The 19,372-nt window shown below is 41.1% G+C and overlaps 1 protein-coding gene across 3 annotated transcripts in view; it reads left to right on the top strand.

The window, feature by feature from the left end:
* klf5l (Kruppel like factor 5 like) overlaps positions 1–19,372 on the top strand; it is a 67,925-nt gene that overhangs the window by 9,261 nt on the left and 39,292 nt on the right. For 2 of the 3 annotated variants that reach the window (XM_030068212.1, XM_030068213.1), the window contains exon 1: positions 8,274–8,520. In XM_030068212.1, the coding sequence (XP_029924072.1) occupies positions 8,380–8,520 (141 nt within the window). In that variant the 5' untranslated portion in view covers positions 8,274–8,379. Of the gene's footprint in view, positions 1–8,273; positions 8,521–19,372 lie in introns of those variants that run through there. The other variant, XM_030068211.1, reaches the window with a different exon arrangement.

The raw sequence follows: 19,372 nt of genomic DNA, 5'->3' as shown, positions 1-19,372 counted from the left end.
GGGGTAAAATGACTTTGAAGTGTTGTATTGTGGATCTGATGTCAGCCAAATTTACCAGGAACCCTTGCAATTCAGAACAGCTCCAAGACCTTGTTCATGCTGCCAGGACAATTCTTTTTTTTTTTTTTTTGCACTTCCAGACTCTGTCCAGACTGATTTTAAAAAAAGCCTAGAGCAGAAAAAAAACAAACATGAAATGCAGAGTTTTGAAAATTGGATCCAAGCCACATTTGGAGGCGGCTTGAAATGCATTTCCAATCAGATTTCTGTAGATGCGTCTTGAGTTAAGATGCTCTTGGGTTGGGTTTCAAACTGTCTTTTGCGTCACTTGCATTGCGACACAAAGCGCCGATGTCAAACCCAAAGAGACAGAAGTGCATCAGAGCGGCTGAGCAGGATTCATGCTGCTGCTAGCCACTAACCAACACACATAAGTTAGAGTGCATAGTCACTGATGCCTATGTTGTTACCATAGCAACCCATGCAGATAGGTTGGTAATGTCTGAACACACAAATCTGATGTGATCTCTTGCAGATATCAGTGCAGACAGTCTGTCTTAAAGATCTTATTTGAGAAACAAATCTGATTCGCCTGCAGTCTGAGCAAGACCTTTAACAGTAACTGCATGTTTTTGCTAATGTTTATGTTTTCCATCTCTTCATTGTTCACTGGGCACTTTATGGCTGGTGTTTTTCCAAGAAGACTTGCGAGTAAAACTTTCTTTGTCAGGGTCTGAAGGCAGCACATGGTGATAAACTGATGAAAATATTGCATCAGTTATGGGTGAAGTATCCCTTTAAAGTGCAGGAGTGCTCAAGTGCTTCGTTTTAATAAAGATAGCAGTGTATTTGTCATGTCAAGTGTGTTCAAATGTGTTCACTTGTTTTTCGTCAAAACAACATATAAGTTATGAGTGATTTTATCTAAAGTTCCACTTTTTTTACTGTTTGAAAGAGGCTGCATTACATTTTACAAACTGAGAATGAAAATGTCCGTCCTCCTTTTTAGGGTGAGGAACCTGTAATATTTACAGTTTATTTCAAGATATTTTGTCCATTGTCATAGCCCTGTGACCAAAGATATCCTGGGACAAAATTCGGACAGTGTCAGAGATTTAGGAACACCATCTCTCAGTGCGACCGCTGCTACAACCCTACGTCTTTTCACCAACCAACAGGAAAGAAGCATACAATGATGCACTGATCCACACAACACCAGCACTAAACCCAATGATGGAGGTAAAACAAGCAAAATAAACAAAGAAAACAAAGAAAAAAATGACCAGGTCCACATTCTCCTTCTTCTCCCTCTCCTCTTTGGATTTTTGTCCAAACACATTAACATCACTATTGCAAGGCTCTATTTGTGCTTGGTTTCATTGTTTACCATGACAGCAGTGCAGACAGATGATGTACGCTGATGATGTTTTCCTGTATATTGATGTGTGTTGTAGCCTATAAGATTCAGTTGTGTGACCATTGTACAGTCTACATACATCAAGACCGTGGTCATATGTTTATTACATCCATGTCGCACAGTGTGGCTTGCAGTAAACCATTAGTCATGTTGTTACAGTGTCTTAGCTCCTTTCCAACCTAGCTGTCTCCAAAGTCTAAGTAAAGACAGGCGTGTTGAAGTCAGGTCAGCACCACAATAGCTGCAACTCATTCAATATTAGGCCACGACTGACACCCAGCTCTGCCACCACCATGCTGCCAGATCGTAGTCTCTGCTGCCCCTCAGTCTCAATGCTTCAAGACGTTCCTGATTTTTGCTCCTTACAGTTCTGCTTCTTGCCTCCTCCTGTGATCCTCACCCTTGTTTCTGTTTCCTGAAGGTCCACCTGCTCCTGACTCCAGCCCGCACCTCATCTCATCCCCATCTGCCCTGCTCCCGGTCCCTGGACCCCCCTCTGTTCTGCCCTGCACTCTGAGCTCAAAACAGCAGCTCCTCTCTCCATCTCCCCACTTCCCCTACAATAGACCACATGTTCACCTCATTCCTGTCTCCTCGCCTCTTGTGCTCTGCACTTGGGTCCACTTTGCCTGCTCCTGCGTGACACGTCATGTCTATATGCCAGTAAATGAGACACTACAAAGATTAACTTTTGTATTTGACCTGCCATATAGTGTTGTCTCCCACACAACTTAGTTCAATTGAATTTGATTTGTTTTAACTTTAACAAACGCTATCACACTGTTATATACGGTATCATCAATCTGTGATGTTCAGTGCACACATCATTAACATTAACCTAGTTCAGAGCTTCGGATCACTCCCTACAATGGATGGAACATTTTTCCAAGGTTCATTTTTAAGACATTTATTTCTGGCATCTCTCAAGTAAAAGGTCCAAAGTACTGGGAAGTGTTGAAAGAGTCGAATCAGTTTCTCATTCACTGTGCACTTGCCAGACAGCATTATTGTTTCTACATTACTTTAAATAGTTGCCCTTTTGTAATTTGTATCACTGTCACACCACAAAATATCCTGTGTATTGTGCCAGCTCGTTTCTCACAGCCTCCTACTATAATTATACTGCACAAATATGTTGGCCAACCAGTGTGACAAACTAGGCCAGAACAGTGCCAACAAAATCAACTGCAGACTTTTCTCACGGGCAGTTATCACATATTAAAGTATTCTGTCTGTGGGAGCGCTGTCTTCAGTCTGTAGAGGGTCCAGCTTTTGTAACACGCCTCTGGCGCCCATATTGGAGGATCAGATTAATGCCTGTGAACAGTTCATTACATTTCGGATTTTCGTTCTTGGCTGTGTAATTGAATGAATAAGTGCGGATTCAGACTGGAAACAGACCATCTCACTGCATTCAATATCTAATTGTAGTATCTCAGATAACCATCATAATCTTGTAGTTATAGGGCAATACCAGTGACGCTGTTTGTTTAGTGTAACATCTTCAAAACACACAGCTTAAACTTCACATTTCCACTTTTGGGGAGTAACAGCATACAAGTAATGGTGTTACATATTTAAAATACAAAATATAAGTGACTGTATACCATCACAGTTTCAGTTTGAATTGGTGGTTTTCTGAATACCATTACTGTCTTTTCAAAACAGATTACTCAGTGGCATTACTTTATTTGTTTTGTTTATTTGCACTAAAATTCAGGCGCACATTTTCCACAAAATGTGCGGGGGATGCTTATGATCACTTTGCCTATACCTATACTGTATATTTATTACACACATATTACGCACATACATTACACACCACCCGATTCCTGGCAAGAAAATTTCACCATTTTTTAAACAGTATCAGTTGCAGGACAAAACATACCACATTTGTCTTTTGTGCACTGGTGTAAGTTTTTCTCTGAAGTCATTCCCAAAAGCAAGTGTTAACTACATTCAGACTGATTCAGACAAATGGACAAATTTTGAAGTATTAGAAAAGTAATCCAAAGTATTTAGAAGACATTACTTAACTTAAGTAATCTAATGGAATAAATTACAAATGACATTTTAGAGCCTGTATTCAGTAATCTGTAGTGGAATATGTTTTAAGAGTAACCTTCCCAACACTGCATGTCTCTGCTAAGTCACTGGTTTCCATTCATTCCACTATGATATGAAAATGAACTTTCAGAGACTTCAGACTTTCTTCACACCAGTATTTCATCACTGTAATAAAGTCCTCCTCATTAGTTTTCGTAACAATTAGTTTCCTAACAGCAGCAGCACTGTTGTGTTTTGATGATTTGAAATTGGGTGGAGTAAAACTCTCCCTCTGCCAGAGAAAATAGTCCCCCAGGGAAAAATTTGCTTATGACAGCCTATTCTGTGGTTTATGAATGTTGAGGACTTTGTCAGCCACAGAAGCAGAACATTACTAGTTGGTTGTTTCAACCAGAAATTCACCTTTTAAAAATGAATGCACTTTGGTTATATGCTGTGAAATCTTTGGTACCCCCACATGATTTGAAAGATGGTTTGTTGCGATGTAAAATGTGGGGAAATCATTGTAAATGGGCCTGACATTCAATATGATTACACTGATAGTGTTAACAAGGGTTGATAGGGTTAACCTGCTTATTGTCACTCCCTTATAGCTCATCTTTTTAAATGAAGTGGTGGAGCCAACACAGCTGACTCACATGCGTAGTTCTTGTCAGCCCTAACATTTTGTACGGGCCTACACAATCTACACATAGTAATCTTTGTAATTTTCTTATTTCAGGTATTTAGCGGAGAGTCTGGCACAGCCACACTCTGATTTTGTTACTGCTCATGAAACAGTCTGTTGGGTTCAAACCACTTGGGAAATGGGTGGCAGCCATGGGAGTTCACAAAAAAAAAATACATGGCAGGTGATTGGATCAACCATCTGTCTATCACTGGCCAGCTTGTACACTCAGACAAACAAAACATATTGGTTTTATGGGAGCGCTTAAGTTAAACAAACAGCAGCAACTGTGATGGAGAAAGTGAGCGAGCACATTGGTAAGCTTGTTGCAAGTTTGTCAGCATGCTGGTACATGATTTCTGCTGTTTTTGTAAGGAAAATCTATTTCCATGTCCTGTTTTTTTCTGTTTTCTATTCAGTGTACTCAGTACGTTGTAGCAAAGATACTCAAATGAAAGGAAGATGATGAAAATGGTATGAAAATGTTCAACACTTCCTGTCTCGTAAGTGGGTGTACACAGCTTTGTAATGCCTAGCCATGTTTTTGCATCAGTGACACAGCAAGAGAAGGCAGGTTAACAAGTCTGGTGATGAAAAGTGACTATTTGAAGATCTGTTGTGTGCAGAAATACAGGAAAATACAACAAATGACTTGCCTGTCATCATCACCCAAGCCACACCTGTAGTTCCTAAAGGATGCTGATTGGTCCGGCCATTCTTTATTCTTTATTTTTTTATCTTTTTTTTATTGATTTATTTAATCTGTAATCTGTGGATACTGCTGAAAAACTATGAATTTCCTGCGGGATGAATAAAGTATCTATCTATCTATCTATCTATCTATCTATTTTGTGGTTACTGCTGACGTTTCATCTTGGACCGAGGCCAGATTGTTTCATGAGTCAAAAAATAAATAAGTAGATACACAACACCATTTGCATGTGTACGGTTATCTAGCTGACGCTCTCATGCACTGAGACTAACAACAGCTGGAGATTTGGATGCAAAGACATACACAATAAGAGCTGAGTAGAGAGCTAGAGAGGCTTTTAACTTCAGAGTAATTATTACAGGTGAAGGATGCAATGTGTAGATCCCAAAACAACATTTTTGCCTCACTAACTACAAGAGCAACTCATCGGAGGTTCCATATGCAGATGCCTCACTGGTGGAGGAACTGAACTATTTCTTAACCCGCTTCGAGGCAGAAAGATCCCACCCTGCTCCTCCTCTAATAGCACAGCCCCCCAGCACCCGCCGACTCACACTGCAGGGACATCATATCACGACGGTGCTGAAAGCTGTAAACCCACACAAAGCAGCAGGACCGGATGGAGTACTTGGGAGAGTACTTAAGGCCTGTGCTGACCAGCTGGCAGGGGTCCTAACCAGGATCTTCAACGCCTCGCTGGAACAGGCCATCATCCCACCCTAACTGAAAGCAGCCACCATTGTCCCTGTTCCCAAAAAAAAACACCATAAGCTGCTTACGAGAGGACGAGAGGAGACCCTGCTCCACTGCAGATAAACGGTGTCTGCGTGGATAGAGTGACATCCCTCAGGTTTCTTGGGGTGCATGTCACTGACAACCTAACATGGTCCACCAACACGTCAGCAGTGGTCAGAAAGGCCTAGCAGAGACTGCACTTTTTAAGACTTCTGAGGAGGTACCAGCTGGAGGAAATGCTGCTGCAGACTTTCTATCATTCCACCATAGAAAGTTTTCTGGCACACTGCATCACAGTGTGACCCCTCCCACCCTGGGCAGGGCCTTTTCAACCTCCTGCCCTCTGGTAAGAGCTACAGGACCATTGCTTGTCGGACTAACCGCCTGTTTTTATCCATGGGCGATCAGGCTGTTGGACTCCAATAAGTAACCCCTCACCGTCACTCAGAAATCCTGCTTAATGTGAATGTATGGAGAAGTGCAATCCTGTTTGAACGCAAATGTATGGACTCCTAGCACCTTGTTTTCCCTTTTTAGCCAGTTTACTTGTTTATTTATTCTGTAGTGTGATATAACTTGTGTGTGTCTTTTAAATGCAATATGGTGGATACTCCCAAAATTTCATTGTGCAATAAGTGTACAATGACAATAAAGGCTATTTCTATTTCTATTTCTATATTCTATTTTCTATTTTTTTTATTTTTAATGCTGAGGTTTAGTTTAGTTTTTAATAGAAGCCTTTATTGTCATCACATACTAGACACAACAAAATTGGAGATGCTACTCCCAAAGCGGAAAAACACATTAAAAAACATAAACTTCAATCCATCATTCACACATACACACATACAAAGAACACAATAAGCTACCAAAAGACACCATTTACAACATCATACATATAAATTATATATATATATATATATATATATATATATATATATATATATATTTTGAGAGAGAGAGAGAGAGAGAGAGGTAGATAGATAGATAGATATTGGTTGTATTGGTTAATTTCTCCCAACTTTATCTGCCATGTTGACAGGCATGGCAACATGGACACGTGAGGCGCTCGCCTGTGCAAAGCTGACACAAGAATATTAGTTATCTGGCACAGGTCAAACATTGCAAGATAGATTTTATATCCACCCAAAATACTAGATTTATGTACTTTATTTGTACAGAAGATTTCATACAGCATGGCAATTCAAATTGCTTTACAGAGAAACAAAAATTCAGCGAAGGCATAAGATTTACAGTTAAAAGGTGCAAAAGTACAGGCAAGCGATACAAGAGATACAAGATTTAGATGTGAACGTGCGCAGCTTATTGGCTCACAGTAGAAGATGGGGAGCGACTGCTGTAAACAGACTGCCAGTGATTTCATTCATGGAACTAATGTGAATGAAAATGAAAAATCTGTGTGATTCTCCCTGCTTTGTGCAATAAACATGTCATTATTTCCCTATAATATTGTTTTTTATATACCATATACTTCTTTCACACATTTCTTGGTTTTTATACATGCACACTCAAAGTCAGTTAACCATAGCACTCATAGCAAACACTAGTAGTATTTCTATTGTATTCTGTTCTGTTCTGTTGAACTCTATTCTGTTCTAATCTGGTGTGTCATTACTCATCATGACTAAAGCTTTGGCATTTGTTGACTCTGTGCTAACATGCAATGCACTGGTCATGACCATTTTTTTTTTTTTTTTTTTTTTAAGATAAGCTCACATCAGATATCCAAGGACTGAACGCCTCATCATGGTGGACTTTTATAACTCAGTGAAGGAAAAAAAAAAAAAAAACCCTGTTTCATCCAGTAAGTTTGACTGCCAATTCCAATAAACGGTTTATTCAGAAGGACTCTTTGTTTGGATATCTGTCAGAATATCTGGTTACAGACTAACTTACCAACCATAACCAAATGTTACCTGCATTATTCATTTTTCTTTGGGAGGGGGATACACACCACTGCACAAAACAAGGAAGCTAAAATTAAAAAAAGAAAAAAGAAAAGAAAAGAAAAAGAAACATTTTGTCTCATGGCCTCCATCAGGGCAGAAAGTGAGGAAGCTCAAGAGCTGTGAATAAAACCAACAGCTTGATTTTTTTTTTTTTTTTTTTTTTTTCATGCACTCCTGCTGTCACCAACTATTGGCTTAAATAATTAAGTAATTAGGCCTTTTTTATTCTTTTTATGTTTGCTTTTGGTTTGATTATATGTATTTTATCTTTTAATGTTTTTGTTAATTTTGTATTTTGGGCTCTGTGTGATAATGGTGAACAAAAATGGACCGTCAATAGCAAAATAACTAAAAAATAGATAAATACATAAATGAATACATGGGGAAAATAAATAAACAAATGCAGTGAAATCAGTTTTATTATGGAAGGCTTGCAGGTTTGTTACATTGTAAACTATAAGGCACCTGCTATTTTGGATGTGTGCGTGCGTGTATGTGCGACCCCAACAATTGAGGAAACAAAGGCTTTTCTATAGCAAGCCCTCCAGTTGTTTTTTCCTGCTTGGTGTCTCCTCAGGTGAGCCCCGCCCCCCTCCTGTACAGGTAGCTAGACCATCCTCTCCTGTGATTGGCTGCGGCACCTGTCCGTCTACGGAGCAGGTCTGTACTTGAGCTCAGGTAAAACCTACCTGGGATCCAGACAAGTGGAAGGAAGGGTTCTGGGCGTACAGTTGGCTCTTATAACTTACAGTGTGAGCAACTCTTCCAATAGGATTTTGTCAAGGTTTATTTTATTTTATTTTTTATTTAAATGGCAGCGAGTATAGGACTGGCCATGAATCCGCCGCACACTACAGAGGAGAGGGCGGTTTTCACGCAGCTGAAGCCGGTCAGGATGTCGGGGGCGGACGGCGCAGAGGACGCATCCGTGTTCGAGGAGGTGAAACCCGGGGTGAGAGTCACTGCCGACCCGCTGAGGACGGCCGGGCTCCGGGTGAGCCGGAGGTCCGGCCTCCCCGGGTCCAGCCCAGCTCCCTGCTCAGATTTCCCCCTAAGCGCGGCTTCTTGCTCGCCTTGGGTCAAAATATCACCAAGTTTTGAGGATAAACACCGCCGCTGTTAACCGTTTAACTGCCGCTAAATTGCATGCTGTGCTGTGTGCTGGTTTATGGGGAGCAGGCGAGCGGGCGGGTTAAAGTCCTGTAAAGACAAGCTGGTGTGTTAAAACGCAGGTAAAGTTCACCTGCAAGCTGCTCGGAGCATCTGCTGCTCTCTGCTCCTCAGCACAAAGCAGGCCAGCTAGTGGTGCACATGCTTTCTCACATAGGTACAGGATGTGTAAGATTTTATTCATATGATTGTTGTCTCTCAGAAGTTTGGTTGTGATTGTGGCATTGACAGACTGTAATTGATTTCCAACAAGCAATAGGATATTTAATTTAAAGTTGTTCCTATGGGTAAAATAAAGGCAGATCAGCTGTGGACTTCTGTATGTGAAAGTATAATGTAACTTATTGTAGTGCAGACTGGCTATATTTGCTTGTAATGGCAGTTTATTTGAATACTGAGGAGAGCTGTGTATACTGTCATATTTATTTATTTGTTTCCAGATTTTTTAATTGGTTTTTTTTTTTAATCAAGTGGTATTTTCTCGATCCTAGTAGCTGGTCTGCCTTACTCTGCCTTGTTTTAACAGATTTATAAGTTGTTCCCGGAAAAAAATCCTGGAACAAGTGAAAGTATATTGGAAATAAGTGAGATTATCCCACCCAAATTTTTTTATATTGTTTTAAAGTAAAACAAAGGTTTAAGATTGAAAATGACTAAATGGCTTGTTGCAGCAGGACGTGGACTTTCAGCAGTGGCAGCTTACTGTCTCATTTTGAGTGCTACAGACTTGCTTCAGACACTTGAGAAACGAATAAGTCGTTGATCAAATAATGAAAACGGAGGTTTGATAGACAAAATATCAGCCGTATACCTTCCTCCACATTCATATACATCTGTTTCTGTCAGGAAAACCAGTGCAAACTTGCGAACGTCACTCTGATGTCAGAAATGTGCCCGCACTTTTCAGGAAGTAGCTCGTCCTGTGTACAGTGACAGTCCTAGACATCCCAGAATGCACTGCACCTAACGAGCAGTAGAAAGTGGGTAAAACAAGTGGGAAAACGGCATTTTATTACATTCCGCCACCTCCTCCCTTCGCTTCTTGTTAAACACAAACAGCCGGTTACAGCCGAGACATGACAGCTGCATTAAAGTTAGATGGTGGTGAATTGTACGTTGGCCCTGCGTGATCACAGCGGAGCGTAAACAGAAACCGGACTCCTCCACATCACGCTGCGAGGCTGGCCTTCTGCCTAGTGTTTGGTAAACAGGGTCGAGGGGGGAGAACCTGTAAACACAGCCTGGCCTGCAGAGCACCAGACCCCAGGCTAAATCTGCTCTGTCCCAACACGAGAAAGTTAAAAAAGACAGAAAGAAAGAAACATCGTCAAATGGCCTGACTTGTTACGAGTGATGTGCTGTAAAATAAAAAGCAGCTGGTGGAAAGACACTAAGTCATCCTGCTGCAGAAGTGCTGTTGCTTTGCTGAAATTTGACTAAAATGGAATCAAATGTCAAGTAAAATAAAATTTACTGTTTTAGAAAAGAGAACAGTGTTAAATGTGATCTTTTCCTTCTAAGTCTAAGTGTCTGAGGATTGCTTTAATTTGGGTGAAGTGGATTTGAATGACAAAGGAAAGATTCCAGCTTCTGATGCGCATGGAAAACTGTCAGAATTTGCCAATTAAACTTGATTTGTGATTTTAAAAGTGCACTTCAGTAAAGTTAAAATCCCTGCCTTTAAAAAATACCCCAAAAGAACAGTAACTGGAGTAAACTAGTTACTTCACTCCTTTGTCTGTCAGTGATCATTAAGGCAAAACAGCCAGCAATGAAAGCAAAATTCAATATTTCTTTCATTAAAAGACCATATCATGTAACTCACAATGCTGTTAACTAATAAGTGCATGCTACGTTTTGCTCTTATATTTTTATATCAGGCTAAAAATGTGTCTGAACTGCATTTATGTGTGTTTGTAACTGAAAGATACAACGTCCAGCGGTCAAGGAGGCACTTCCATACAGTTCTTACTGTGTTAAATATGCTCTTGTGTTTGTTAGGCTTGCACATTGTGTCACATACAACTTTTAAAGCCAGGCGATTTCACTGAAGATCAAATTGGCAGAAGAGCAAAAAGGTTGTACCCCTGCTGCTAAATCCCAGTTTAAAGTTACCTGCTGGCTTACTGGTTGCTGCGTCAGCTCTGGTGGTGATGAGGGAGCTAGTGAGTAATCTCTCTTGTTTTCTTTTTTGTTTACACGCTACCATGAGGAAAACTTTCCAGTAATCACTCATGCATTGGTAAAGCTGGTTCTTTGTAGCTGCCACAACCTCAGGTGTTGGTACTTGTTTATACCTGTTTAGTAGCGATACTTACCTATTTTGAGGAGTTTCTGATTAAGAGTGCATTCTGCACAAGCTGGAAGTTATTTTTTTAGCGGTCTTCTTGCTGACTTTGGCTGCCTGTGGAGTTTGGTTCCTAAATCCGCTCTGAGGCACTTTGGGAAACATCTTGTTCCTGCTTTGCCATCCTACTGCTGTAAAAGTGGAGCTCAATGAATGTCATAAACTGTAACCCAGAGAAGAGATGTTTTTACAGCCTAAATGACTGAGGAGCTAGATTGCATGCCTGTGGGTCGCAATGAATCATATCAGTCACAGTAAAACGTAGCTGAATGCATTGCACAAGCATGGCAGCAGAGCGATTTTAGGCCTCAAATCACTCACTTCAGTGTCTAAAGACAAAACCTCTTCATGTTTGTGTTCAGACCCTGAGCTTCTTGTTTCAAATGGAACACCTGAACAGCTTATTACACTGCATGTCGTAACACAGTAAAAATCTCTATATTAACAAATCCTACTGACTCAAATTCAGTGATAAAATCTAGTTTTTCCTTCACATAGTTAAAAAAAAAACCTGTCTTTTCAATGAGATAATTTGACTTGTCTCAATACAGTTTCACTTTCAGTATGTGGAAACAAGGCAGAATAAGGCACTTGACACTTGATTCAAGAAAATTCTGGAAATAAGTTGATTAGTATCAGACAAGTGTAGAATTAGCTCATCCAACTTTTTTTTTTTTTTTTACATTCTTTGAAGAAAAACAAGATTTGAACATTGAAGATGTCACTTAATGACTTGTTAACATGGAGATTTTTTTTTGCACCACAACATTAGATCAGCCGATATTTCTGGTTGCATGCCCTCTGGAGTTTCGACTGAGGGTAAATGGTCCTGGGAACCAGCCAGTAGTTCTGTCGCTGTGGCACGCAGCTCTCTGTGTGCAGAAAGACAACTCTAAAAAAGAATAAAAACAGCCATGTTAGGCGAAGTGGCTGACGCTGCAGGCAAATGAAAAGACGGCCACAGTTAATTTGCGTGAATTCACGTGTCTTCAACATGAAGGTGCATGCATTCACCTCATCTAACACATTCCATACTGATCAAACAGGTCGCCCAGTCTTTCCCCGTCCTGTTCACTATTCCCATCCTATTCGCTCTTTTCTTTTATTTGCTGTGACTGCTTTGTCTGCTTTCTTCTTCTCTCTTCTTCCCATGTATTCATGTCACTGCTTTGCTGAGCTCAGTGTTTAGTGTTTTTTTCCTCCATTCTTTTTAAACTCCGCTTTAACCCAGGCAGTGTCGTGACAGCAGTATGTTGCCCGACCTGTCTGAGCAGGACCCGCAACGCTTATCCCTAATCTGCACAGGCCACCCCGGGGCAGCAGGGCAGGATGATAGAGCTGAGAAAGTCACCACTGGCCCGAGGGCAGGAGGCAGTGAAAGGCATAAGGGGATGAACAGGCGGGCGGAGGAGGCCTCTGGAGGCCCCGACGCCTCCAAAACTCCAGGTCACAGCGGTGGATAGCCACAGCTCGGTGGAACGGGTTATTGTTGTTATTTTACACTGAAAAAAATCTCCATCTTACCAAGTCATGTTGTCTCATATTCAGTGGTAAAATCTTGTTTTTTGTTCAAACAAGGTAAAAAAAAATCTGCCAGTGGGATGTTCCCATTTGAACATTGAACATCCCAATTTCCCAAGAATTTTCTTGAATCAGGTGTCATTTCTATGATCCCAGTGGGTTGATCTGCCTTATTCTGCCTCATTTCTGCATATTTATACTTGTTACCAGAAAAAAAACCTGAGACCAGTGAAACTGCATTGGAAACAAGTGGGGTTATCTCATCACACTGTCAGGTTTTTTTTAGCTTATGTGAAGAAAAACAAGATTTTAGCACTGAGGATGAGACTAAATAGCTTAAGTTAGAGGTTTCTCCAGTGTATTGCTGTTGCTGTGGTGAGCTGAAGTGTTGAAGTGTGAGTGTCCCGTCGCTGGTATGTACAATAACCTGTTGAAAAGATGTCTGTGATAGATAAATCAGATGAAAGATTGAGTGTTGAGTGTCGCTTTTTCTTGAGACCTACAGCATGCATTGTTTATTTTGACTGGGTTTAGAAGAGAGCTTCAACTAATGATTATTTTCGTTGTCAATGAATATGTCAACGACTTTTAAAAATTCATCAATTAATGATTTAGTGTAAGAAGAGTGAAATAGTCCAAAGTGATCTCTTCAGATTGTTTCATTAGTCTGACGAGCAGCCAAAAAAACAAAGTATTAATTTGATAATGATGTGAATGGAGAAAATATTTGGGGTTTTTACTTGTTAAATGACTAAAATGGTTAATCTTAGTGAAATTACATTTTCTGTCAGTGGACTACTAATCCTTTCAGTTCTGGTTTTGAAAAGCCTCTGTGGCAAGAAAACAAAAAGGCTTTGAAAGCAGTCCAAGCTGCAAAGGACAGTGTGAACCTTCTGTGTGACAAAATGAAAATCACTGAAACTGGAGTTGGGAGGTTTTTGGGCATAAGAGAGCAGTGATGCAGTGAGAGCAGTGATTCGCAGATGCTTGCCTTGCAGAGTAGACAGCTTGTTGAACTTGGATACTGGAATAGCTTACAGGATTTTGTGAGAACTTGCTTTCAGTGATTATAGGATTGTTATCTAGCAGGACCAGTTGAATGACATATGTTGAAACAAGGCAAAGTAAGGCAGATCAGCCCATAGGGATCACGAAAATGACACTTGATTCAAGAAAATTCTGGAAACAAGTTGATGAGCATGAAAATAAGTGAAATGATCTCATCCCACAGTTGAGACTTGAGGAAATTTTAACACTGAAGATGAGACTAAATGACTTAAGATGGAGATTTTTTTTTGCAGTATGTATTCTTGCATCTGCATCTCAGACTGTGTCTTAGATGACAAAAACAAATGATCATCTGGTGCATATGGGCTTATCGTATTTTCGATATTTAGAGCTGTTATCTGCACATCTTCAAGCTGTGCCAAAGACTTAACTTCTTTTTAGTCTGGTTCTGTGAGTCATGTTGTAGAGCTGGCATTACTTTCTTTTCCAAACAGTGGCTATTGTATGTAGGAATGAAGTTGTAATGGCAGAATAAGTAACCAATATGAAACCTATTTTCAGATTCTTCTGTCATTGTATCACTGGTGGGTTTCCTGTAAGACTGAGCAGAGACGACAGAAGAAGTTACACAGTAACTTCATGGCATAAAGATCAGGAGCAAGCCGCCACTTGTGTCTAATGATCCCTGAAGATCAATACTCCGATACGGTTTCAAGTTACCTGTCAGCGCTCTTTTGGTTTTATTCTTTTTTTTTTATAGCTATGGTATGCGTCACACTGGTAATGTCGTGGTTTTGAGCAGCTCCTGTTGCGTTCGAGTCCTTCTGTGTTTCCTGTCACATTGCTTTACAAGCAACGTCAGCCTGATGAGAAACACGAAAGCATGAAAGCAGTTATTAGAAATGAATCGAGTGAACTGAAGTCGTGTGTACCTGCTTTGTTGGCGAAGGATGCTGTTCCTGCAGCCCGAGGCCTGACATGGTTTACGTTTGACTAATGATTTGACTTCCATGACAACACTGAGCTCATTTGCATCTGGTCAAGTGTCTGCTGGCAGCAGGCGCTCCGCTGTAAAGCAGCACAGTGATTGGAGATGGGGAGGAAACAGAGCGATTCATGTCTTTGAACGGCTCTTTTCATTCCTAGACGTGGTTGAATACCTCAAGACAGAGGAATTACTTTTTTCCCTCATCAACAGAGTAGTATGGATTTCATATTAAAAGATCATACCATTCATTTTGAATGTCTTGCCTGTTTAGCACAATTTCCAAATCGTCTCAAGCAAAACCTGCAGGACTGCGGACATGAGGGCAGTATTCATGAGGTCTCAAAAAGCCCTCAGACACCCCCTTTCCACCAACATCAACTTGGTGCTAGTGCTGCTCTGCAGGTGGTTCAATTTGCAAACCTTCCAAGAACTGGTTTGCTTTTCCACAGGCTAGAGAGAGTCATGTCATTACATCCCTGTATACATCTCTCCTTTCTGCTTTTTTTTTTTTTTTAAGCGGTCTCGGTTCTAGACCAGCAAAGTGTTGGTGCTGCTCTCAGTTTGTCTGTCCTGAGAGCTGGATCTTAGGCTGTCGAAATGCAAAGAACTAGCTTGAGATTAGGCATTGGCTCCAAACTGTGTTTAATGGGGACATGCATCAAGGATTGGACGTGCGTCTCACTTTGACTTTAAAGATGGGAGATTCATTTCCACTGACCCGGCCAAGGAACTGTGCCCAGGACGTCTGCAGGTCTAGTCCTGGTCCTGCAGCTCAGTAGGTAGAGTGTGGCTTTACTCTTGTCAGGGTATAAAACAGCAGGATGACACTAAATTGTTAAATTCTGACTCGAGAAAAATTCATTTTCAGGGTAAGCAGCTTTCCAAAGTCACAATGAAACAGCATTTTGAGGGCATTTTCGTTTCCTGATGTATTTCTTTCCTGTTGAAACAGGATGCTTAGGTAGACATCAAGCAGGAAGGGATCATTCAAAAACGTATAACAATACAAAATCAGTTAAAGAAAGGCTTTTTTCTTGGGAAAGGTTGGTGAAGGCGGCAGGACCTTAAAAGAAAGGTTTTGGCTAGGAGCTATTCAGCAGTCAGGAAATAGTCTATGCACATTGCAGTTTGGCATCAGGCCACATGACTGGCTGATATCTGATATTTAACAAAAGGTTGAGCAGATAGATACTGTGTATTGGCAGAGACTGTCCTTACTTTGTACAAACCTGCAGAGAAACACTGGAAAACCCTGCTCTGAGTCATGCTGATCTCTGCTGTGTTTGGTCGTCATCGTGCCCCCACCAGACAGCACATCCAGTCACATCCTGCCGTTTCCCAACAGCCGCAGTCTGCAGCTTCAGCCTCTCAAGCCTTTTAAATCTCTTTAATGATCATCACTGTTTACCTGTCGTTCTTCACGTAGCCTCGGCTGTCTCTCCTGAAACAAACAGAGGCTTAAGTCATTTTGTGGGGAAAAAGAAGTCATCGGCAGACATTCATCATTCAGTATTTCTAAAAATGTAAAGGATTCATGAAGCGAGTGTGATCCCTTTGTCAGCCAAGGCCTGAATGTTGTGCTTTTAAAATGCGCTGCAATTTGTTGTATTTTTGTGTTTTCTCAGAACAAAACACCTCAGAGAAAGGGAGATGGCTGGACTTTATGTTGTAACTAATAGTTTTATGTGTTGCATAGTAATGGCTTGTCTTGTGTATTTTTTTTTTTTTTTTTAACGAAAGATCAGTATCTGTCAGTGTCTGTCAGTATCAGTATCTGTGTTGAAAAAAAAAAAAAACCTCTAATGAATACTGGATGGATTCATTTGGTAGAAAACTCTGGTTCTTTATTCTGTCTGTATGTTCTCTAATAGTATTCCTGTAAAAATATAAAACAGCATTCATTACTTTGATGGTAGTAATTATTATTCCCTGGTAGATCTTCTTAGTTCACTGTCCAATATGGCTTGGGGACTTAAAAAGTGGATTTTGGACACCGAGTGAGGCGCTGACTCTTCTGTGGTTCGGGGTTTGATCTCTCCACACTGCAGATCTGTGCCATCATGTGACTGAGGTGTTATGGATAAAAGCGTCCACCACTGGCATACTTTATACCCCCCCTTTATAGCCCTCCCCCCGTCCTCCTTGTCTTGTCCACCAGTCACTGTCCTAGAAGCTGAAACAAGCCTTCCTATCTCTCCCATCAGCGGCCATAAAACCGCCTCATGGTCTCAAAGGTTCTGTTGTGCTCGACCAGCGCTGACCCTGCGAGCGTGATTCGTGCTCCCTCGGTTCACGGCGAGCAGACGGGCGACCCGGACGCACTGCGAGTCGCTCCTCTCTCCGCATTCCTGACGGCCATAAAAGAGGGGATTAGTTTGCAGAAGCAGCCATTTGTTTTGCAATTAGCCGGGGAAGAGGCCTGTTGCAGACGGATGACCTCTCTTAGCTCTAAGGCTTCTGGTGCTTGTAGAAGAATTGAGAAAGATCTTAAACTAAAAGAAAAAATAAAAAAGGATTTTACTCAAGGAAAAGGTTCAGTTCCTCTCTGTGAAACTGGTCTCTTTCATATGCCCCGATTGGATATACCGTATTTAGCTACCTGTTGCGTTTGGAAAGTTTATAATTCCCTCTGTTTGGAAATGATTTAGCAGGCGACTGGTTTGAGAGACAGTAACAAATCCTTGCCTTGATTATCTTGATTATCTTGATTATCTTGATTATCTTGATTATCTTGTTTATCGATGCAGTGGCTTCAGCAACATGGATCCCACAGTGAATTACAAAATGTAATAAATGATACTATCTAGGCTCAGGTTCTATCTCCCCAGACTTTCATCGATGTCTGGACAAGCTCAGTCCATAGTTTTTTAATATCCTTCAACACAGCAGAGGCTCTTTCTTTTGAGAATGAACTACCCACTTGTGTCCTTATTACTAAAGGAAGGTAAAATGTTAAAAGCTTAAGGCCTTGCAGGTGATTTGCTTCCCCCCGAGTTCAGATTTTCACACTTTAAAGGAGTACAGAAACACAATAAAAGACCATCAAATTAATAAAAAATAATAATAATAAATAAAAAAAAGGCCAAGCTAAGCCTTTCAAGGATGTGTATAACAAGGGCTGGAAGTGTAGAAACCCCCCTCCCCTCACTTCCCCATTACCCAGAAGGCAGCTGATAAGAGACTGTTTCTTATCAGGCGAAGGGATTCATAGCAGAGCAGTTGTACATGTTCTCCAATTATTAACCGAGTCCGTCTTGGCCCTCGGCTGCTCTCCTCACTCAGGCTGGGATTTTGGGCCCCGTTAAAGGATATCACTCGGGGCCCTGCCACCCCCAACCCTGGACCTGAGCTGTAATTTTACATCCAAAAATCAACGAGCCTCTTCAAAGCTTTCAACGCATCTACCTTTACAGGATTTCAGCTCTCTTGCAGTCCCAAAACTTTTTTTTTTTTTTATAATTTTTTTTATTTATATCGTACATACACAGAACATACCCTCTCATGCATACATATACTGACTTATACTGCAAGCTCACAGTAATTATAGTGGTAGTGATGATAATGTTAATAATGCTAACAATAATAACAGCAATGACCTGATACAAATATCACGAGAGTATTTAAAAGAAAAATAAAAAAATAAAAATAAAAAGTAAGCAGTCCCAATACTTAATGTCCAAAACTGACTGAAAATGAGCTGTCTAATAACAAACATACATACATGCAAACCTTTTTGTAAACCTTACCACAGTATTTATTACAAAACTATCTGATACCAACAAAAAATTTAAAGGTGCATCAGCTTTCCAAGTAAAAAGCATACAAAGTGTGGTAAAGATATAGTAAGGACACAGAATAGTTGCCAACATGGCGGTCGTCTTTCATAACACGCTGTCCACGGCTTCTTTTTCAGCACCCTGATTATATTTGCTCTTCCCTTTGTCCCGCTCTGGTCGCTGTGCTCCTCGCCTCACTTGCTCCCTCCTCATCATCCAGACTGCTCAGTGTCTCTCACCAATCCACTTCCACTCTCCTCTCCAAACCCCCTTCCAACTTCATAACCTGAAGACACTCCTCACTCTGTAGTCTGCATAAGGCATAGACTGTGTAACATACCCCCCCCACCACCACATACACACACACACACACACACACACTCACCCCCAATATCAAACTTGAATTTTGAGGCTTTGACACTTAAATCTGAGGCTTGTCTCCGTTTAGAGGACATTGTTTCTGTAGAGACGGAGAGGGAGAGAGAGAGAGAGAGAGAGAGAGGGAGAAGTCGGCACACGAGGCAGCAGACGGAGGTCATTGGGGGACGTGGCCAAGGGCACCCAAGGGTTACAGCTGCCAGCACCCCGGCTACACAGGGCCTGTTTGTGTCCCGGCATACAGGAGCACTCAATGGCAATGAAAGAGGAAGGCTATTTTTCTGTTTTTTTTTTTTTTTTTTTCCCTTCTCTTCTCTCAGTAAATAGCCAAGTCTTCCATTTCACCAGGCGCTCAGATTGCACTGATGGCACAGCGGTGTGTGTTCAGCAGCGATGAACAGTACATTTATTAGACCTGCATGCACCTGTCAATACATACACACACACACACACACACACATACACAGAAATCTAGACACATGTAGACATGCACATAGATGTACATAGAAACACGGGCGTGCAGATACACACAAATGTACAGACACACACACACTCACATGCAAATGGTCGCTCATTCACCGACTTGGAGACACACACACACACAAATAACCAAAGT

Source organism: Myripristis murdjan, chromosome 14, assembly GCF_902150065.1.
Source record: "Myripristis murdjan chromosome 14, fMyrMur1.1, whole genome shotgun sequence".
NCBI classification, from domain to species: Eukaryota; Metazoa; Chordata; class Actinopteri; order Holocentriformes; family Holocentridae; genus Myripristis; species Myripristis murdjan.
This window is presented reverse-complemented; position numbering and strand designations above follow the sequence as displayed.